Source organism: Thunnus thynnus, chromosome 10 (genome assembly GCF_963924715.1).
Source record: "Thunnus thynnus chromosome 10, fThuThy2.1, whole genome shotgun sequence".
In the NCBI taxonomy this organism is placed as follows: Eukaryota; Metazoa; Chordata; class Actinopteri; order Scombriformes; family Scombridae; genus Thunnus; species Thunnus thynnus.
In genome coordinates this window covers 22,935,955-22,959,847 of record NC_089526.1, presented here as the reverse complement: position 1 = coordinate 22,959,847, position 23,893 = coordinate 22,935,955, and the positions used below count along the sequence as shown (strand labels likewise).

General features: G+C 40.0%; 1 protein-coding gene across 4 annotated transcripts in view; it reads left to right on the top strand.

The window, feature by feature from the left end:
• The window catches only part of dnah5 (dynein, axonemal, heavy chain 5), a 109,183-nt gene that overhangs the window by 48,976 nt on the left and 36,314 nt on the right, over positions 1-23,893 (top strand). For all 4 annotated transcript variants that reach the window (XM_067602122.1, XM_067602119.1, XM_067602120.1 and 1 more), the window contains 12 exons: positions 1,062-1,260; positions 1,418-1,590; positions 2,296-2,426; positions 5,160-5,313; positions 11,567-11,834; positions 12,486-12,609; positions 12,760-12,867; positions 13,848-13,962; positions 14,695-14,871; positions 19,149-19,352; positions 20,847-21,026; positions 23,482-23,619. In XM_067602122.1, coding sequence (XP_067458223.1) covers positions 1,062-1,260; positions 1,418-1,590; positions 2,296-2,426; positions 5,160-5,313; positions 11,567-11,834; positions 12,486-12,609; positions 12,760-12,867; positions 13,848-13,962; positions 14,695-14,871; positions 19,149-19,352; positions 20,847-21,026; positions 23,482-23,619 — 1,971 coding nt within the window. The remainder of the gene's footprint in view (positions 1-1,061; positions 1,261-1,417; positions 1,591-2,295; positions 2,427-5,159; positions 5,314-11,566; positions 11,835-12,485; positions 12,610-12,759; positions 12,868-13,847; positions 13,963-14,694; positions 14,872-19,148; positions 19,353-20,846; positions 21,027-23,481; positions 23,620-23,893) is intronic.

Here is a 23,893-nt window from a genome sequence, read left to right as displayed (position 1 = left end):
TAATGTTAATTTTTTAAAAATTTTATATCATTTTATTTGATTTACGTGTATTTCTTAATTTTGTTTTTTTATTACAGTTTTAATTACATTTTTGATATATTACATGTTTAATGTAATTTTATTTAATTATTAATTATCAAAATATAATTTAATTTATTATTATTATTATTATTATTATTATTATTATTATTATTATTATTATTATTATTATTATTATTATACATGAGTAATTATTTAGTTATTTTTATTTAGAAAATATAGTGCCGCATGTACACATTAGCAAAGAATGTAGTAAAATAGTGTGGAGTAGTGTAGTGTAATGCAGAGTTCTATATGATTGAGACTAGTGTAGAGAGCCTGATAGGGGATGATCAAAATTATGTACTAGAGCTTATGTGCTTATGACTACATGATATATTATGATGTAAGATATTTATAATATTGGAAAGAGAAGTGTTTGTTGATGGGGAAGAACAGAATAGAACATTTCCAGCATCTAATACCCCTGAAAATTCTGGTATTGCAAGCTCAATTCTTACTGAGGTGGCCAACTCCCTGTTGGTCTGTGGCCACTGAATAATTGAATACAGTGAAATATATCTTATACCTCAGGCTGCTTAAGGTCAAGGTAAACATGCTCAACATTGCTGCTGAGGCTGCCAACTCAACACTGAAGACTTAGTTTACAGCAGACAAGGCCAGAATAAACTAAACCATTCCAACAGAATACAAAAGTGTAGAAATAAATATGTATTTTTCCCAGGGTTTGTGGGATCTGTGCTCATTTCTTTTCTTTCCTCATGACCCTAGTGACTCTTTTTTTACCTCAGCAAACGTCATCATACAATGATTCCAATAAAAATAAAACTGTTCCTCCAAATCAATGCTCTTAATTTATCATGGCCATGCTTTCTGTATGTATGTAATAGCACAGATTCTGAATTTTGAATTTGAAACACTCATTTGACTGAAGACTTGACTGAAGAGAGACTTTCTCCAACAGAGGGATTTTGTCTTTACTAGCTTGAATGACAACAATAATACAAAACACAATTTTCCAGGTGCTGCTGGCCTTGTGGAAGCATGAGTGTAAACGTGTGATAGCTGACAGATTTACCATGCCTGAGGACGTGGAGTGGTTTGACCAGGCTTTGGCAAAACTGGTAGAGGAGGAGCTTGGCGAGGAGCACAAGAACATAGTGGACTATGGAGTAGACAGATACTTTGTCGACTTTCTACGAGACGCACCTGAGGCTACAGGTACCCAATCAACGGGATGTCACATTTGGGAGATTCTGTAGAAGATTTAAACAGTGTTACCTCTAAATAAATTACAGGAATTTCTTTTCCAAGTAATTTCTATGTCTGTCTCGCTTTTGTATTGTGATGACTTTAATATAAAATGCTTTCATCACAGGAGAGGAGCCAGAAGATTCAGACTTTGATTTACCCAAGGTGTACGAGCCTATCGAGTCATTTGAGAGTTTGAAGGACCGCCTCAACATGTTCCTGAGCCATTACAATGAGAGTATCAGGGGTACTGGCATGGACATGGTCTTCTTTCAGGATGCTATGATACATCTGGTCAAGGTAGTGTATAGATGCCTTTATCATTCAGCCATAGTAGTGTAATGAAAGTAAATAAATTGTAATATTGGCAAGAATAGATACCACAAGCCCTTTACTTACAGAATAGAACAAAAACATTGTAAAAGAATGAGAAGAATAATTTTTAAAGTAGGTAAATTACAGTGTATAGCCTTGAGGCAATGTGTTACGTTTTACCAAACAACTGGCATCCAGTAGCCACAGAACCACTGGAGTTGTGTCTCTAGCCACCTGACAAATGTATTGTCCTTTTTCTTTCTCAAGCCTTCAGCTATTTATTGAATGATCAAGATATTTGCATTTAACTTGTTTGGTTGCTGATGTGCACTTGCACATAGAGATGTCCCAAGTCAATTCGAAGGATTGATATTGAGGCTGATCCGGGTATATTTTAGAGAATTGGTATTGGCTAAAATAAACCCAATTACAGGCTGATTTTTTTCTCTGCATTGCAGAGCTGCTCTACACGGCTCTACATGAAAAATACATGGCTTTACTAACAAATCTGTTATCTATCCTTTCTCTTTCTTACAAGCAAAGAACAGTGTACATAATGTTCTGTTATGGGCAGACACCCAGTGTTAAATTGGGTCTGACTCAAATTGGGATCAGGGCCAAATAAACTTGTTTGAGACATCCCTGCTTGCACTCAAACAAAACCTACCACTCTGTGTCCCGTGTGTTTAGGTGTCGAGAATAATCCGGACTCCCGGTGGTAATGCCTTGTTGGTTGGTGTTGGAGGCTCAGGAAAACAGAGCCTGACCAGACTTGCCTCATTCATTGCTGGATACAAGATCTTCCAGATCACTCTCACACGGTAATGATCACATACGATATCTGCACACACACACACACACACACGCACGCACGCAGGGCACTCATTTCCTATCCATACACTTTCACCTCAGCACACCTCATATCTTCATGTTTTTTTGCTTCATGTTGTGCTCTTATTTCTAACCTCAACTTCTAAGACTGCAGAATGCCAGTAAGAAAGTCCCTCACCCTGGGTACTGCCAGCTCACAGTTTGTGTGCTCACTGTGGTCAAGCAAGACATGTGTATCTACATTTCATGTAGGCTGTAATAAGAATGGTTGACAAGTGCTCTGTTTCACTCTGACATCAGCATGAACCGTCCTACAGAAATGCTCCTCGCTGGGCTGTCACCAGTCATTTATTTGATTTTCAAAGCAAAGAAACATTCCAGCTGCTCTGGAAAAATCACATTTCTTCTTAATCATCAATCAGCATAAGCTCTAAATATATGTGGGGCAAGAAATAACTATTGTAGTTAATTGGAGAATCATTCTTTCTCATCATCTTTATTGTATCTACAACATATTGGATATTTAGTTAATATCTAATTGCACAGAGTCACTTTATCATTTAAGACTTCCTATAGTTTGCTGGGTCTGTGAGGCTCAATAGATTCTCGAGTGGATGTTTTCAGACAACAAATATCAGATCTCATTAGATGTGGGCTGGCTTTGCAAAGCTAATCCTAACTGTCTGCACCCTGTTATCACTGTACTGTATTCTAAAGATACAGTAGACTGGAACATGAAGTGCCATCCTTTATTGTGTGGTAGAAATTCAACTAAGTAGGCAGGTGCACTGTAGAGCTGGAACAATTACTTGATTAATCAATTAGTTGATTGACAGAAAATGAAGCAGCTTTTTTGTCTTGTTTCATAGTAAACTTAATATTTTGGGATTTCGGACTGTTGGTGAGACTAACAAACAATTTGACCATTTCCAAGGGCTTTAGAAAATTGCAATGGGCCTTTTTTTTACCATTTATAACATTTTCTAGATGAAATTATTAATTGAGAAAATAATTGGCAGATTAATCACTAATGGAAATAATCCTTTGTTGTAGCCTGAGTCCACTGAAACAATTTAATCACCAAAGAACTTTTACAAAAGCTCAAATAAAACAGATTCATACCGTAAATGTTAATTCCAGATGCCCATGCTCTCTGCAGAGAATATGAATACTCTCTAGTTTCAGTTGGGACATTTTGGGAAAGGTTCATCATTCATTGCTCAGAAGTTGCAATCAGAATAAATGAATCGCCCGGACAGTTGGATACTTCCTGAAAGAAATTGAATCAGATTGATATTTACTGTACAAAGCCTTTGTAGCTCTGTCCTACATCCATTCTGTGTCTTCTCTGTGAAACAATAACATCGTCAGTTGATTCATCAGGATAAGAAAATCTCTCACCTTCTCTTCAACTGTGTCACTTGTCTCTGCTTGTCCTAATCTTTGTGTCTCAGTCTGGCCTATCTCTTGTTTTTCTTATATGTTTTTCTCCTTCCGTCTCCATGTGCATTTCTTACAGTTGATTTACTTACTGCTTTTTTCCCCTAACTGATCTGGAGAAACAGGCACCTCAATTGTTGGTTTCTGTGTGCCTTCTTTTTTCCTCTGCTCTCTCTTCCTCTCTGTCGCACACAAACACACAGTTTTACCTTTTACATGTTCATCCAATACAGTTACATCTCTTTTTCTCACGCAGGCTCAATTCGACTCGCGTTCTCTGCAGCCTAAATTCTCTCATTGCTTTCATGTTATTGCTTTAAACTCAGTCATCTTAACTCTTAAGCAAGTTACTCTCCTCCTAGATATATAGATATATATCTTTTTCATACAGTCAACAGATCTATTCCACCCATTAATCTCACACGTTTACTCTCTAGTTTATTTTTCATCTCCCACTTTACAGTTCATTCACGTTCACACACACACAAGAACAGACGGAGGCACGTACAAAAACAGGCAAGCGGGCAGAAAAAAAAAAAAACATTCACACATATACACAACTATATACAAACGGATATTTACACTGCTGTTTCTTTACCACTGTTAAAGCCAGAACTGTGTCTTTTCACACTTTTTTTTGTCACTTCCACTAAAAGAAGCAGCCCTATCTTCAAAATCCAAATGACACCTTTCAGTGTTTGCACACACACACACGAACACATACACACAGCTGTTACAAGGCTGTCAGTGTTTCTCTCACTTTTGTGCCTTTTAACTGTTTTCATCGCAACACACCATACTGTATATCCATATTCAAAGCCACGTTTGCAAGTTACTGTTCAAAATAATTACATCACAGAAAATGTCAATGTGTCTTGACTACAAGTGCAAATTAGCTGTTGAGCTAACCCCAGCTCATTTACGTTGATGTTGTTAAAATGTCATTATTGATTAATGCGCAGTCTCCTATAAATAAATAAACCAATAAATAAAATACTGGCCACATGGGGAGCTTTTGGGGTTGGAAAAAAACAATGGATTTACAATTACACTCTGTAATAGTGCCCTGAGTTCAAACAACATCGATCACATATTCAAATTTATTCAAACAGTGACACATATACTGTATACACACACTTCACACACACTTCACACACTGCTTTCCTTTTTATATCTTTCTTTCCCACTGTCAAATTAGTTTGGATTGATAAAAGCAGAAAGATAAAAAAAAAAAAAAACTGTGGGTGCATATTTATTTTATGCATGCTGTTTTTTTTTCCCAGCTCATACAACACAGCCAACCTGATGGATGACCTGAAGGGTTTGTACAGGACAGCTGGCCAACACGGCAAAGGCATCAGCTTCATCTTCACTGACAATGAGATCAAAGACGAGTCCTTCCTCGAGTACATGAACAACGTTCTGTCATCTGGAGAGGTCAGGAGCACGTGGGGAAAAACATGCAGCAAAATGCACATACATGAATGCAAATACATGATATGAATTTACAGCTTATAAATGATAACTTGATTAGTAAAGGTTTCCTACAGAAACAGATATAACACTAATGTTGAATGTGTTTAAATGTGGCTTTTTCCTGTATTACTCTGTAACTGCAGTAATAGCAGCAGATAGTTTGAAGGTCAAGTGCCGCTGTTAGCGCATATCTCTGCTGCATTCCCCAGAATCATCCACTATACTGGATATAGTGGCTTTGGGGAAGCTTAGGCAAACAAGGCATTTCCAAAGCACTTTCCACTCTACTCTCTTATTTACTGTCCTCTTTCCTTCCTCTTCAGCCTCTTCTCCTTTAACTCTGTCATATTTCTATGCTCTCTTTGTCTATAACTACTCTTCATTTTTGTGCTGTCTCTGCTTTTTCCAACTCATTTTCTTTCCGTTTCTTTTCATCAAGTCATCTGGTTATCCCTCTTTTCTCTCTCCTCAGTTTTCTTTTGTTGCCCTTCTCTTTTTAACCCCCCCCTCTCCATCCCTGCTCCTACTCTTCATCATTGTCATCTTTGTCTCTTCAACTTTCTCTCCTCCTCCATCACCCATCTGTTCTCCGCTGCTTCTTCACATGCCTTTAAGTCCTTTCCTCCTCATCCATCTTTCATTTACTCCTACTTTTGAGTTAGTCCTCTCCCCTATTTATTTCATCTTCTATTCTCCTCCTGCCCTCGTTTTCTTTTTCTTCTTCCTTACAACCTTTTTCTCCTTCTTCCCCCTCACACTCTAGGATCATACTTAAGGACAGAAATGTGACTTTACTCTATTGCTGCAATTTATTTTGGTATGTCCTTCCTGAGAAATCCTCTGGCACTCAGAAAGTCATGTGTGCAACATTTCTGACAGCAGAAACAACAATGTTTCCAGTTAACTGTGGAACCGTCAAAAGAGCCACGAATCACAAACATGACCATAGTAATTGTTGCACAGAAACACATTCCAGCAATGACCATGACAAAAGAAATAGAGACTTGACAATGGCAACTTTAAAGATGGAAGAAGTGAAAAGAATAATGAGCAATGCAAGCTCCTTCAGGTTATACCATGCCTGCAGTCTGTTGTGCACATTTAGAAGTGAAGCTAGGGAGTATATGCATGTACCAATAATATATCAGGTGTGCTGTTAAGAAGGCAAAAATAACAAGTAACAGACATCCAGAAAGATTTATGTAGTACAGCTATGATGTTTTGACATTACATAACTGAACCAATCATCAATTTTCACACGTCTAATGTCGAGCAATTGGAATAAGATATTTCACCCGCTTCCCTATCAGGCTGCTACTACTACTGCTGCTCTGTGCTGACACAGGAGTCTCTCTGCTCTCTGCTTTTTGCCTCTTCCCAGCTCCCTTGCTTAGATATTTATGTTCTTTCGGGCTATAATGTAATTCTAATCAATTCTAATGCATGTGCGGCAGCAGGCTGTAAAAACGGGGCCCCATTTTATAACTTAATGGTAAGCTTAAAACCCATCTCATGAATCTTCTCACATATTTCAAATAAAGATGTTCTAAGAAATCATAAATACATTTATGGGGAGGTGGGGGGTGGGGGTGAGCAATTCTCATTGACACTAAAATGAGAATTGCTGGTCCACCTTAAAAGTCAGTCCACCTGAAGTGAGCCTGGTCAAGTTAAGCTAACGCGTTTTTGCTAACTTCGGGGCTAACCCCCTTCGATAGGTGTGTATTTTCTTTGTCTTGAGGAGAAGCAGCATTTATTAACTGACAAACAGTCTGTACTGTACATTTACTGCCAGCTTGACAACTTACTGCTAAACTTTTCCTCTGCTCCGCTCGCGTTCACGCTCGTAATTTAGCAGCGCCGCTAAACACTGAGTAATGTTAACATAGCATAACAAAAAAAAACCAAACAATGAGTACATAGGCTAATTTAGTAAGATCTGGAGAGGGGAAACTACAGAGGAGAAATAACTTTTCTTAAAAAAAGGCTTCAAGGATCCATATTTGATTTGTTACATACACAAACAATGTGTTAACTGAAATGCAATGTTTCATGCTCTTAAGGCTGTGCTAAAAGACTGGTGTGAAAAAACAGAATAAGAAAGCAAAAATGCATAAAGGATGACAAATGTAAGACGAGCATAGCCATCATAGTGATGACTGGCCAACGCTTTGATGGAACAGGACTGTTAGAGGATTTAATATATTTCATTTTGTTTTCTCATTTTCAGCACACCCTTGAATCTAGTAAAAAAGATGAGTTTTGCATCTACTTCCTCCAATATTACATAAATCTAATCTGGCTAAAATGCCACTCTCTTGAACTTTCCCTTCTAAAAATCTGAATATTCATTGAATTACATTCTCAACCTCTAAGATAATTTGTTATTGGCAAACAGGGTCCTAATCTAGTTTGCCAAAATCAAACCTATTAGCATGTCACAAGTATTAATAACCCTGCTTCATCAATGAGTGGTTTGATGTGAATTGTTCTTACTTTAGTTTTTTTCCCCATCTTTTACCTTCATCTATTTTGCCACCTTTGTTCACTTCCCCTTATTGACCCTTTTCCTCCTTATGCCTTCGCTTTTCTAGTCTTCCTTATGTTCCTTTTCCTCTTATCTCTCATGTCCGCCTCATCATGGTAGCATCCCTATCCTCCCTCTCTTCCACATCCTTACTCACCTGCCTAGATAACAATTTAAGCAGCCGATGCTTTACCCGGGGAGGTAAATAGATGTGGGGACTAGGGGAGAGCGATGTGTTTGTGTGCAGGTGTGCGTCGTGTTTGTATATGATGGAAAGAGAGAGAAGGATGTGTCAGGATGTGTGTATGTGTGTGAGAGAGAGAGAGAGACAGTGACAGAAGTGACAGAGATGAGAAACAAAAAGGAAGAGCGAGTTGTTGGTGTGAGCTTGTTGTTTAAGTTGGAGTAAGCCAGCAGATGGTCAGTGACATGCTTATAACCACAACACCAAAAGTCTCTCCAAGACTCTCTTGCTCTCTCTGACTTCCCTCTTCCACTCTTGCTCTCTCTGGGCAACCAGGGATTTACCGAAAAGGTGCAAAAAGCAGCATTAAGGGTGCAGTAGCATCATCCCTGTGGTCAAACCTGAAGAGAGTGGGAGTGTTATTCCAGAATAAAGAGGTTTATTTCCCCCCCGTCTTCAACACGAGGCAGTAAGGGGAGGATGAGAAAGGCTTCAACAAGTGGCTACGCTTCCCTGTCTAGCCAATCATAAAAAAATAAAATGTTAAAAAGGTCCAAATATCAAATTAAATCAACTTACAACCCCATTTAAAACTTAAGGTTATGGATATAACCCCGGTTCTCTGATTAGCATGAGTGAGTGTCTCACTATGGGGAACGCCTCCTGCGTGACCTCATCAGAAGCTCAAATAACATTACGCCAGCCCAGCACCAGTGACGCCTACGTCAGGAGGGGATGGGACCCTCCTCCTATATAATGGGCTTACATAGCGTCAGTTGTCATTCAAAACAAGCTCATCTCTTCCTCGCTTCCATAGTAAGGAGGGTGGTCTGCTGAGACACTCACTCATGCTAATCAGACAACCAGGGTTATATCCATAACCTTAAGATCTCTTTCATAGCATTCGTTTCGTGTCTCACTATGGGGAAACATACTGACTCCCGGATTGCCAGACATGCCTGAGAAGAAGACAACTGTCCCCAGTGGAGCTTCACAGAGAGGGAGCCACTTATTAAGAAGAGCCAGTGCTGAGGACTGAATGTGCTAGGGTTGATGCCGTGACATCCAACTGATAAAATCTAGCAAACGTGTGGGGTGAGGCCCAGCAGGCAGCCGCACACACCTCTTGAATAGAAACTCCCTTAAAGAGAGCCCATGAGGATGCTAAACCTCTGGTGGAATGTGCACGTAGGCCAGTGGGAGTCTGAAGACCCTTGCTAGTATATGCCAAAGCAATAGCCCCCACTATCCAGTGGGACAGGTGTTGTTTGGACACAGGCTTGCCCACGTGTGGTTTCGACCAAGACACAAATAACTGGTCGCCCTTCCTGAAACCCTGAGTCCTGTCCACATAAATACGCAGCGCACGGACTGGACACAGAGTATGCAGACGCCGATGCTCCTCAGAGAAGCTCCTCTGACATTGTTTGAGAGAAACCATGTTGCCCCTGCGAAACAGCGCTAAATTTGTATGCATGGTTTCCACTCTTTCAGGGGATAAAAATGCCTTGGCTTGAACAGAGTCCAGGGTGAGCCCTATGAAAGTAATGCGTTGAGCTGGCGTCATCATGATCTTTTCCACATTTATCTGAAAACCCAGGTTTACCAGGTGTCGTGCAAGAACATCCATGTGACAAGTTACCTCCTGGTTGGTTGGGGCTGCCACTAGCCAGTCTGACATGCCTGAGCTTGAGAGTAGATTATTTCTTTGAACTGTGGAGGAGCGATATTGAATTGGAGCCTGTAGCCCTTCTCTATCATTCTCAACACCCATTTTGACTGAGTGCAGGCAGCCCAGCTCTCCCTGGGCTGGGGGTGCCGTCTGAGGTCTGGCTTGGGGAGATTGCTTCCTAGACCAAGGATTCTTGGGACCTCTCGGGGCCTGAGGGGCTGCCTGTGCTTTGGACACTTTGGGGATCCTGAAAGCAGGGGCCGGGTGAGAGACAGCCTGTGCGTAAGACTGGCGTGGTGCCGTGGAGGCGGCAGGTTGCCTCTTCCTGGGCAGGCACAGTTTCAGCGCCTTACATCTCTTTTGCATAGAGGTGACAGCTGCACCGAAGAGACCCTGAGGGACGATCGGAGTGTCAAGGAGCTCCTCTTTCTCCTTGGTTGTCAGGTTGGTGAGCCCGAGCCAGCGTGCCCTCTCCTGAAGAACCATGAGGCACATGGCTCTCCCAGTAGCTTGGATGGCTACCTTGTGGAGACAGAGGACGTGGTCTGTTATCACGCAGATTTCTTCCCACAAAGTGTTATCTGGTTTAGCAGTCATGTCCTCCTCTAGTTCGGCTTGGTACGCCGTTAGGATAGCAGAGGCGTTAAGGGCTCTCACTGACGGAGCTGCTACCTTGTAGCACTTATCGGTCAGGCTAGACTGGAAGCGGTCTATTTTGGAGGGAAGAGACGGAGCAGAGGAAGACAGGGAGTTCTTCGGGTGAAGGTGGCTCGCTACCAGCAGCTCTATGGGGGGCATCTGGCAGACACCATGGGACTCAGTCCCCTCACAATCCAGCATCGAACCTCCCACAATGGGATGTCTCTCGCTGTATGGCCTGTCTTTCCACGTTGCCGCTATCTCGTCGAGTAGCTCCAGGAAAAACGGCAGCACTTGCTTCCCGGTCTTTTTCGCTGATGGCACTTTCTTGCCGTCAAACTGAGATTTTGCAATCTCTGCTTGGGCGACGGGCCATGGGATGTTTAGCCTGGCAGGTGTGCGCTTGCACATATCCTGCATGTCGAGATCCATGAGAGATGACGTCAAAGACTGGATACCTCCGTCCGCTTAGCAGCCCCGTAAGTGTTAGCGAGGAAGATGGGCTCTTCCTCCTCGTCGTCAGACAGCAGGAGCTCCAAGTTGGCCGACTCCTCTCCATCCTCGTCCACATCTCTCTCCAGGATAGCATGGGCAGCAGCGAAGGCAGGGGGACCGACTCCGCCCAGCTTGGCCCAGGTGTAGCGGCCAGGCCCTCAGACATATCTGCTTCTTCCTGCGGCGCAGCTGCTGATGAGATGAGAAATCTCATACCTAATTAAACACTAATTTGTCATCCTAAACATACAGTACTTCTTAGTGCTGAGAGAAAACAACTTGCGTTATGGTGATCTGTATCTCCATAATTTAAAGCTGTGTTAGAATACTTACTACTAGAATCACAACAATTACTGCGTACAAAGCTTACATTTAAGAGAAAGAAGAAAACCTGAGGTGGTTAAAATTTTATGTGGAATGTGGAATTTCTTGTACATAGAAAGAAGTTGTTAAAAAATAGATAAAATGCTGAGTTCTAACTCAATTTACCAAATTACCTTTAAACCTGACTCGATATTAAATTTAATATGACTTCTATATATATTTTACGAAAAGCTTAAACTGCTCTGTGTTCCTTTAATCGATATAGTCTAACCAGTATTTTCAAGACTGAAAAGCATTTATTATGTAGAATAGATAAAAGATAATAACATCATGACCTCAGTGACATAAATAAAGTGTGTGTTTCCATCCTTAGGTATCCAACCTGTTTGCTCGTGATGAAATTGACGAGATCCTCAGCGATCTCATCCCTGTCATGAAGCGGGAGTTTCCCAGGCGACCACCGACTAATGAAAACCTGTATGAGTACTTCATGTCAAGAGTCCGACATAATCTCCATGTTGTTCTGTGCTTCTCACCTGTTGGGGAAAAGTTCCGCAACCGGGCGTTAAAGTTTCCAGCATTGATATCTGGCTGCACCATGGACTGGTTCAGTCGCTGGCCAAAAGACGCACTTGTCGCAGGTATATTTCACAGACAATTTTAATTTTATATTTATATTATCTGTCTATATAATGGGAAAATTGTTTCATAATATGCATATATCCCTGTACTATATCTTCCATACAGGGAGGCTGCTATTATTTTTCGCAGAGCTGTAAAATCGGATTAAACCGGCATATTACAACACTCATTTATCACTCAGTCAGCTTGTTAGCAGTATGTCCCCTGTGCTGTTTAAATACCGAAAGTCAGAACAAAAATAATAATTTTTCAAATTGCTTTTGTTAAATTAGGAAATAAAAACAGTAAATCCCAGCAGCACGACTAGATTTGTCATTAATCTTATCAGTGTTGCTTCAGAATGTTGTTTAGAAACATTCAACTATACTGATATGGATTGTAATTAGATTTTTCATACACATATAAATATGTCTTAATTTTTTCAGCTATTTTAAATCTGCGTAGCTCATCTTGTCTTGAGAAAACAATCTCTTTCAGCTCATCCATTGTAAGCATGTCAGTTTGGTTTTAGAAAATTAATTGTGAAAATGTCAATATCTTGCAATTATCTCCTGCTGCGTCTCCCTCTGTCTCTGAATGTCCTTTCCATATTGTCTTCTACTCAATTCTGCTCTCTCTCATTCTCCCTCCCCCATATTTCTGTCCCTCAGTTTCAGAACACTTCCTGTCTGTCTATGACATCGACTGCACGCCCCAAGTCAAAAATGAAGTGGTTCAGTGCATGGGCTCTTTCCAGGATGGGGTGGCAGAGAAGTGTGTGGACTACTTCCAGAGGTACAGTATTTCATCAAACATACACTTTTGTACTTTGTGTCATCTTCAAGCAACAACCCACCTATGATTTCACCTCCACCTGCAAAGAATCAGTTCTTGGTGGATTAATATGACATATAATTAACCTGATTTAATCTTATTTGAATCTAGATACAGACGCTCCACCCATGTCACACCCAAGTCCTACCTTTCCTTCATTCAGGGCTACAAGACCATCTATAAGGAAAAGAGGTCTGAAGTACAGACCCTTGCCACCAGGTAAACAAACTTAAAGGATTAAGTGAGTTAAATCTCTATTGTACTTATAATTACAATGTTAACACATAGCCCCTTTTTAGCCTTTGTAGAATTTAAAGTGGCGTCTTTCCACCATGGCCTACAATTCTCCAGTCCCCTTTTAATGATGATGCATCTACTGGCAGAGCTGAGGGACTTTTTCATGCTTTCAAGCCAGCAGCTAAAAGGGGTTAGGAATCAATGCCTCCACTTTTGCATGTACAATATGCTAATGTCTACATCTGTTGAAATTAGGTTAGGGTTGTTTGTATAAGCCTTGTGTTTAATGGATAATATATAACAATATATACAGTTGTCAAAACTTTAGTCTGTAGTCTAGTCTTCTTCTTAATAATTATTTGTGGAACCGATAATAAATATATTACAGATAGACCACAGTTATCGACTCCCTAATGGCACCAACGGTGATGGATGACCGGGATGCATCCTAATGAAGGAGCCAATGCAGAACTATCAGCTATGAGTCATGTTTTTAAAACATCAGTACAATATGAACTACACCATTAAGTGACACTCTGGATCTCATATAACATAAAATCTCTGTACTCCTTTTTTTATGATTTTGAACTTATGTCTGCTTATCAACTATTCCCTGAGCCTCCCAAGATTTATTGGCAGCTGCTGGAGGGATACCATGACATTTATATTCGTGACCTGTGTTATTTTTCTTCACCACATATGCTACAAGCTCACCAGGAGTGTAAAGCTGTTTACCTGATAAATAAAGTTCCAATATTTCCACCACCTGATGCAGGGAGGAACTCATAATGTCATGTACTTCATCTTGAAAGTTTTGTCTGCAGTTGTACATATTAACAATAATGTTGTGCAGACATGCAAAGGTGCCTCCCAGATAGTCTAGTGCATAGTAGCAAGGTGCAAGATGCAAGCTGGAATTACAGGCAGATTTACTGATAATGTTTAATATTTCTCCTGTTCAGGATGAACACGGGTCTCCAGAAGCTGAAAGAAGCATCAGAGTCAGTAGCAGCACTCAGCAAGGAGCTGGAGGTGAAAGAGAAGGAGCTACAGGTCGCCAATGACAAGGCTGATATGGTATGTTTGTTTGTAAGATCAGTGTGTCAGGAGTTGCATATGCTTTCCAACAATTGGATTTTTTTAGTTGGCTTGAAGTTTACTTACATTTTAAATTGAAATTTTGGATTGAAACAGCAACACAGCCCATAATTACTTGTGTCTGTGTATCTTATGGATTTGAATATTTGTTGTTCTGGTTATTCTTGGTTATATTTTACTGTATGTGGAGGGAAATGTGAATGTACATGAACATTGACAGCAGTGAAATTAATGGTGAACCAGTGAGTTAGTAAGTGAATGAATAAATGAAAGTAAATGGCTGTACCAACCAGGCAGTGCTGTAATATTTCAGGAATAAATAAAAATTAAATAGAGTGAGGGATTCATTCTGTTTAGTGCTGGAGTTTGTTTGATATCACCTGGGAGGTTTCAGGTAGGTATTTAGGATCTATTTAAATTTTATCTACTTAAGTGATGAAGGTTCTGTAATGTGTGAAATAATGGTCCAAGATGTGCAGTGTTCCAATTACTATAATTAGTGTCCATGTCGAAATTGCCTGCGTGCCAACATTTATGCTCATATGTATCAAGTCAATATGTGTTTGCTCAAAGTAAAGTAAGACAGAGTCTACAGCAATGCTTTATGACACCAGTCCTTTTCATTTTGTTGATATTGAAGAAGGCCTGAAAGTAGAGATTCTTAAGTGTAATGGCTATTTTCATTTGTTTTTCATGCTTGTGCATTCACAGGTGTTGAAGGAGGTGACTGTCAAAGCCCAGGCAGCAGAACGAGTGAAGGTGGAAGTCCAGAAAGTGAAGGACAAGGCCCAGGCCATTGTAGACAGTATCTCAGCTGACAAAGCCATAGCTGAGGAGAAACTTGAAGTTGCCCGGCCTGCACTTGAGGAAGCCGAGGCTGCACTGCAGGTATGGAAACAGCAAAGCTGCCAAGTCTCACACATTGACTGTGAGACTCGCGCAATTGACACTTTTCACATGCTCTCACACCACATGTCCATTTTCTCAGGCAGTGAAAAACAAATTCATAACTGATAATGAAAAGAGGACACTGACAGCGCACAGACAGACAAGACAGAGCAGCACAGCACAACAGCAGCAGGGGAAAGCGAGAAATCTACACAAATCTATTACATTATATGTATTCCCATGCATCCTGCTCAGAGTAATCTCAGTTGGCGGCTCTTTTGTCAGCAGCACAGTGACTCTCCCTCTCCTCTTGCGCCGTTTGCACACAGGCAGGAGTGAGAGTGAGTTACTATGGTTACGGGGGTGCTCTGTGTCTCTGTTGCTCTGAAACTTTGTTGCGATTCCCAGTAATAGGTTTTTAGGTTAGTTGTGAGGCCATTTCCTTCATCCAAGTTGTTTGTACTTTGTTGCAATTGCTAAACCTTGAAGATGGCCTTGTGAGTATTGAGAATCGCAACAATCAGGTTTAATTATCCAAATCACATTATGATGTGTTGTAAGGTTATTTCATTTTGACAAATTGTTTGTCCTTGTTTGATCTGTTTGATGGCCTAGTAGCCTGCAACCTACTACCATTTTAGGCTACATAATGTTTCTATAAATATAATTTCAAATATGAAATAGCCATTCTTCTGATAATCATTTCCTGTCCTGATCCACCCAATTATATTTTGTGTCACAGCCCAGCTCCAGACTGTAGTGAAAAAGGGAAGACACACAAGTATTCAGTATTACAAAAGTAAATTTATTTAAAACAAAGTACTCAAAACAAACAAAAATAACAACTGGGTGGGATAAGTCTGTAAAGTCAGTAATGTAGGGAGTGGATGAGGGAGTGTATTGTGTGTGGGTGTTGTATGGTGAAACAAAGGAAAAAGAACCAAAAAGCAACGCAGGAGTGTGTGGGCGAGAGAAGAGAGAGTCTGAATTGACAGTTTCTCTGGCTTAAAACACGGGGCACATCAGGCCCAGGTGTGTCCCATTCCTGCTAATCAGTGTGCCCTCAGGAACCTGCTCCTGTAGACAGAGAACAGGGCAGCGATAAAGAGAGCAAAACAGAGTCACAACTGTTCTTGATGCGTTCTTGGTTTTCATAGCACCCTCAATCTAACTAATCTAGATTCCTGCAGGTGGCTGTTTCTTGACTTAATCCAAGAGGTTAGGTGGCGTAGATATACAGGAAATTTGTTTTAAATTGCAATTTTTTTCTGGACGAGGAACCCTAAAACCCCCACTAATTATATATCTCTCCAAGTTTGCTCCCTCATTTTAAAACATAAGCAGATGCCCATGGTGAGGAGCACTGATCTTACTTATCTTACTATGTTTTGAAGAAAAATATGTGTAATATCTGGAGTACATATCAAAAAGGCTACCTGATAAACACAAATTAGCAAAAACAAAAAGCCTTATGAAAAAGGTGTTGGTTCATAAGATTGGTTCATAAATCTCACTCCAAGCTGAAATCAAAACTTGTACAAACCCATTTCGTAAGTGAAAAGATGATGGGCTTTCCACACAAAGTATTCATACCATATGGTCTTATCTTGACTGATATAACTATACTCTTATTATTATTAACAAGCCTCAGTTCCTGCATCACTTTCCTGGATCCCAGTTACTTTTAAATCCCACTTAGTGTATAGAGCGCTGCATGCTCTTGTTGCATGATATCCAGTCTCCATACTGCACTGCATACACACCATAATCTGTCATATGGTGACAGATGTTTGTCAGTGAACGCACCAAAATTTAGGATCTCCCTCCCTATTTTTATATATATATTTTTATGTATGTATCTGATTTCTTGTCTTAACTGTATGCATGCTGTTGGAAGAATAACTCTTTTTGGTGAGAGCATCTTTTCTTTGTTTTCTCCGTCAGATATTGTCTATCTCCATCATTGCATCACTATCCTGTAAAACACTTTGGATCATCTGTGTTTTATTTAAAGCTCGTTATAAATAAAGTTGACAATGCTCCATAGCGCTACTAGTGGTTTAAAAACTCCACAGGATACCTTTTAACATATCTTTTTTAAATTCATAATTCATTTTAATATATTTAGTCAGGTTAATTAATTTATGTGTACAGTATGAATACAGTATTTTTATGGTTGTATTTTCATGTTCAGTGACCAGTTTCATTCAAGCCTATCATACAATGCCACTCATCATGATTTTCTCTGATGCCACTGTATGCTAGTTGTCTCAGCATAAATCTGCCCTAAGAGATAACCTGAGGGTGAAACAATTGTCAGTAAACTGTGCGTTGGAGCAGTTTATTGTGCTCCCCTGTGTGACTTAATGCCTCCACCACCAATATTTGCCTTGCTCTCTCGCTTTGTGTTGCTTCAAGGTGCCACTTAGAGCCCTCTGTAACTAGCTGTGTGTAGCGTCTATAGTTAGCATGGTGCTCTGGGGCCTGGAGCTACGTTGTAATTAAAGCTGTCCTCCTGGGTAGATGGTTGCATACAGATTTCCTATGGCAGGTCCCTGATTAGAATTTTTTATCTTGCCCCTTATATTTCCAAATAGGCAACCTTTGGGCAGTCCCTTTGGATTGATGCTCATGCAATTTGATCATGTATATTTCAAGTGCTACAGAGGGTTTTTAATAGAGCTGTCTCCTAATGTTCTGTGGAGTAATTTACCAAAGTGACATTGTACAACCTGGATGGATGAGATGAATCTATGCAGACAGTGTACAGTATTGTTTATAACTACTTTTCTATAGCTTACTCCTTTACTGCTAGTTTATAGCTAGCTGTAATATTAGATATTACTGTAATTATTCACAGTTTTGTCCCATTTGGGAAAACAAAAGTTTTTCTGCTCATTATATACTGTGTTCCTTTAACTTTGCTACAAATCAACACAATTATATGGCGATGAGTTTTCATAACAAAACTACAAAATATTTGTATGAAACAATTAATTTCAGTCTTTATTTAGTTGATTATGATTACAGATAAGTTATTTATCGTTAATTGACTTTAGAAAAAGATCATCAGGTTTGGTCACTGGAGATCCATTTTTTATTAATTAACTTAATGTGGACCTTTGCCTAACCTCTTGGTGCACTATGGTGTGAAAAATTCTAAATCAACTTTTATTCTGCTTTCCAGCAGAAACCCTAATCACTAATACTTTATTGCTGGAATAGCAATCCCAAGAAATGAGTTACTTGAGCTCAGGGACCAAAGATTAATTGGGTTGCATGGGATAGTATTAGTTCGTTACTTTCATGTGAAGAGATATAGAGAATAACAATTAGGAAATTAAAACATTCTAAATTTTTTTTTACTGTTCTTCATGTAAAGGAACCTGCACAAGACTGATTAGCTAATTGTGATCTTGCAAATTAGCAGTCATCTTACTGAGACACTGTCATAGTCACAGAGAGGAGATTAGAGGAGAGGAGTGAAAGTAGAAGTAGATGGACCAGGCTGTCTGCTGGCTGACTCTCTGGTGGGAGATTCACACTAAACTTGGGCTAATAAAAACTGAGTGGAAATGGAACAGAGAGGAGAGAGTAGAAATGAGGAAAGTGCAAAAAGGAGAAGAAAGGAGACAAGCGGGCAGGGGGCCTGATGAAGCAGCCAAACACTCTCACTGGGACATTTCCTTTACTCTCCAGCTGTCTCTCTCTCATTTTAATCAGTCCCTTGAGGTAATTCCTTGTCCTTCTCTGTCAAACTCTGCTTGTTCTGTTGGATGTTGTACTTACAGTCTTCATGCTTTCTTTATTTCCCTCAATCTGTCCCCATCAGCGCCTCTGGTTGTTTCCACTGCAGCAATGTGTATAATATAGGTCCTGTCCATAGAAAGAGGAAATGAAAAACACATTTTATTCTTGGCTCTCATCTCAGTTAATTATCCATCCACTCACTTCATACTGTGGCGCACCCTGTGTACATGCAGTTTGCTTGCCTGTTAAAATCCCCTCTTTTAATTTACCTTTTCCTCCCACACATTTGCTGTCCTCCCATGTGTACAAAGAGTAATTATAACACAAAACTAAGTTCCATATGACAACACAATACCTTACATGGCATCCTGACAATTGGTTTATAGCGCAAGATCAAAAGAATGATATAAAATCAGCCTGTGTAAATGTAAAACAGTATTATGCACTTTAAAACAAGACTAACGTGATCCATGTTGTCCCTGTCAAAATTCTTCTCACCTCTGTTTCTTCTCCCTCTGCCCACTCAGACAATCAAGCCATCAGACATTGCCACGGTACGAACACTTGGCCGCCCTCCCCACCTCATCATGAGGATCATGGACTGTGTGCTGCTACTCTTCCAGAGGCGGGTCAACACAGTGAAGATCGACCCGGAGAAGAACTGCACCACGCCGTCATGGCAGGAGTCCCTCAAACTCATGACAGCTGGAAACTTCCTGGGCAGCTTACAGGTACACTCACTAATATCACATTTGTACAGGTAAGATTGAAGGATGGATGCTGCACAGGACCAGCTCCCAAGTTCCCCAAAACACATGATTTGGAAGATATTAAAGAGTTATCCACCAAATAAAATAAAGAATTAGAAAATTAAAAAACAAATAAATAAATTGTACATATATTACTGGAAGGACAAGACTCAGCTCCAAGGAATCATATAGAAGGGCTTATTCCCAAGTTTCTTATGTTGTAAAATTAAATAAAAAACATGATTTTATGTTGGTGGTTATATACCAGAAGAGTCCTTGCAATAATAGTATATCCTTGTGTAAAACATCCTGTTTTAAGATGCTACAAGTACTGCCTGGGTGCATTTCAGTATGCAGCACAATCACTGCCTGCAGCTTGACTAATCAGTGAATTGTGTACTCCAATTTAATTAGCTGTTGCTGTTGTTATAGCTACCTGTTCTGTTTAGGGATGGACGTTGGCCACAATGCAGTCTCAACCTTTCAGGCAACAATCACACAGCGGGTCATAGTACTTCATAATCTTAATTGGTATTTACGTTTGTAACAAGCAGAAGAGGGAGGAGACCACAGCCTGTGTCAAGTGTATGCTCTTGTACATTAAGCTTTAGAGTTCAGAATCACAGGTTTGAACCAATCAATTTACTCACCTTATTACTGATCGGTTAAATGTTAATTTGTCGTAGTTGGAGTCCAGGGAATGTGATTAAATCAGGATAATGTGTAAAATAGACACAGTCAGTGTTAAGACTTTTATAGTCTGGGATTTCCACAATGTTTTCTTACATTTTCCTCAACTTGTTCCACTTTTACTTCTGCCTCATCACCCAGTTCCTTCCTCTACCTATTTCTCGCTTCATCATTTCTGTTAATCCTGTCTCTTTTCTGTCATAAAGGCTACCACCTCTACGCCAGCTCTTTTATCTTACCTTGTGCATCTCTGTATCTTCGAGCTTTTTGCTGTCTGGTCTTTTTCTGTCTATTTTTTTTCTTCCTCATCCACTCTCACACAATCTTTTTTTTTCTCTTTTGTGTTGTGTTCCTCTTAGATTTCGCTGTCCCTCATTTCAGCTTCTGAGCTGCTCTACTGTGTTTTCCTCTCTTTCTCTTTACACTCGGTCTTGCTCTCCCACCCTACCTACAATATCTTTCCTTTTATTTCCTATCATTTCCTCTGCTACCTGCTCAGCTGTCTGTCTTTTTTTTTCCTCTCTCAATCAACACAGCTCTGTGTATCTTTGTCATTTCTCTCCTCCCTTTTCACTAGTTTCATATTTTACATTCTTTGTCTTCAAATAACAGAGGCAGTGCACTTATAAGTAACATGGCTTGCACTCATTTTTTCTGAGTTACATATATGTTAATATATACTCTTTGAGTAATGACTGAAATAAGTCTTGGTGCTCGTAATTCAAATCATTCCTCTTCACTCTCCCCTACCCTTCCTCTTTTTCTACCCTTCTCTCTCCCTTGCAGCAATTCCCCAAAGACACCATTAATGAGGAAATGGTGGAGCTACTGCAGCCCTATTTTGACATGCCTGACTACAACATTGAAACAGCCAAAAGAGTTTGTGGCAATGTGGCTGGCCTTGCATCCTGGACGAAAGCCATGGCCTCTTTCTTCTCCATCAACAAGGAGGTCCTACCCTTAAAGGTAACATAGTGTAGTAGATCTAAAACAGTGGTTCCCTGTACTCTTTGTAAACGGTATATGATACTAAAATGATGCTAAAAACTGTTTGTGTGAAGTTTTCCTTGGTTAAGCAGACTCATAGACAGTTGAAATAGTAGTAGACACAATGGCAACTGTTGCAGACTAATACATATGTCAGTCTCTTAAGATTTTATCTTAACACACACAGACACACACACACATATTGCGATGCTATTACCTATCAGCGTCACCAACGACACACACACATACTTGCAAACATACTCTCTGGTCAAAGTCCCTTGCCTCCCACTCTTCCACACTGATGAATAAGGAACATGTACTGCGAAGCAGAGCAGTTGTTTTTCTGTAGAAGAGCTCCAGGCTAGAGAAACAGCACAGACTGTCTCTGATATGAAAAGGATTTATTCATATTCCTGCATTTTGGCATTTAGGCCTTTATCAAGTCAGGTTTCCAGGGCCAATTTGAATTTAATCCTTTTAGAACGAACCCAAAAATGGATCTCCCCAGGCAGAAAACTTGGTCCTGAAACTCATTGTAGCAGTCAAAGTCACAAAAGTAGAGTGGGGCACTGGAAGATCAAATGCAAAAGAACATACAATATTAATCACTATCTGGTGATTAAGATTGCTGTCTGCATTGAAAGAGTTTGGTTGCTATTTATGAGTGAACATCAAAGGACTTATTTTAAGATCATATCTTAATCACATATTTGGTCAGTGTTGTGTATTCCCATGAAAATGTATTATTTGCTAATCTGTTTTTGGAATCAGCATCAGATAAAATCTCCACAAGTGACACCAGTATAACAGTTTTTTAAATAAATTAACTTTTAAAACTCTTCTGGCTTTCTGCTAAAAATGAGGGAAGTGACTGACGTATCCTTTCTTACATTCAAGCTGCACTAATTAATTGCTCCTTTGCACAAACACATCAGTGCTTCTGTCAGTATTTATTTGTTTTTCCGAGGCATTATGCATTCCATATCCACAGGGCTTCTGACAGCAGAAGGGTGCAAAGCTAAATACTTACATACAAAATCCTTGATTAATAAGGTGCACATACATGCACAGTACTGGAATTAAGTCTGGAAAAACAACACTGTAAGCTATACTTCACCAGCTAATAGCTGTTTTTACCTGCTCACTAAACACAGTGATTTTGTCCAAATGTCCCAAATCCATTTTTTTCCAGTTTGTCCTCTTGCCAGTGCAGTCTGTGGATGTCTGATGTGTGACGATCATACAAGAGCCTCAGCTGGCAGAATTCAGTTATACTTTTGAATTGAATTTACCACAACTTTGCCTGATGATCACCCCTGCTCTCACTGCTGTCAATGTGTTCTTCCTTGTTACTTGATTTTCTTCCCCCCCTTGTTACTAGATCCATTTCCTATTATTTAGCCCTCTGCCACATCTAATATTCTCAGTCTTCTCTGCACCTTTATGTCTCTGCTTAGCCCTGTTTTTTTTCTAATAACTCATCTCTCCCCCTTTCCTCTTTCCTTTATCAGCTCTCTCTCTCTCCCTTCATACTCTCTCATTTTCTCAATCTGTCTCTTTCACTCACATGCACACTCACACGCTGTTTTCTCTTATTCTCTACAACCTCCATGAGAACTGCCTGCCTCTCTTCTTTGATCCTGACCTTTTGCTTCATCATGGAACATAGCCTAGCAAATTGATTTTCTGGTTTCCAGCTCAGTGGTGGCCTCCCTTTAAGCTGGCCTGCCAGACATCCAGACAGATAGACAGCTGCACAGACAAACAAGCAGAAAGACAGGCAGGGATGTTCCTCTCCTCTCAGATGTCAATTAATATTAAATGAACGCTCCAGACTTCCTTCTCCCCCCCCCCAAGCCACCCAAACACACTCAGACACACGCACACTTAGACATCACGCAGACAACTCTGCTTTCCTCATTTCCTCTTGTAAATCTCCATTCTTTTATCTCCAGTTTGTCTATTGAAGCTTTAAGTCCCTGTGTCTGCATCTGTGACACGCCTTTACACTTTGAAAATCTTTCTAGAAAATATTTACCTTTTCACCTCTCCACTTTCTTTCGCTATCTGGCATGACCTGAGCCATTTTACTAATCATTTCTTCATCATCATTATTTCATTCCTTCTGTTTTTCATAGTGAGTAACTTAAAGAAAAAAAAACAACACCTTTTTCTCTCTAAATGGGGAGAAATGTCCTGGAATTACTGATAAACCACTCCCTCCTCACCTGTCCTCTCTCTACCTGTGTCTATCTTTCACCTTATTCAGTTTTTCTTCTCTTTTTTTTTTTCTCTTAATTTTTTCTCTTCCCCTCTTTTTCTTTCTTGGCCATCCGCCCAGAGAACTGACCATGTCCCCTGTATGTATTTTATGTGCAATAAAGGCATCACTGCTTTCTCTGTCTCTCTTTCTCACTCTTCCTTTCTTTCTCAGGCTAACTTGGCAGTGCAGCAGAATCGTTTGGCCATAGCTAATGTGGACCTTCAGAAGGCTCGGGCTGAGCTGGATGCTAAGCAGGCAGAGCTGGATGTGGTACAGGGGGAGTATGAGAAGGCCATGATGGAAAAACAGGTCAACAGCTTTACTAACTTCCTCAAAAAACACAAATAAAGATGGAAGTTTGCCACAAAAAAGAACAGCATGTGCAATGACATTTGAAACAGCAACTAGATCATGTGACATAAAACTGATGACAAAAATGATTTAAGGTGTGCTGCTGGTGCTATATCTTTTTTCCATGATTTATTATTTGAAAAATGTAAAAAATAACTTGAGACATGAGGTGCATTGCACAAACGGTGGCTTATTTCCATTTGAGACCAATTAATGAACATAAGTAAACATT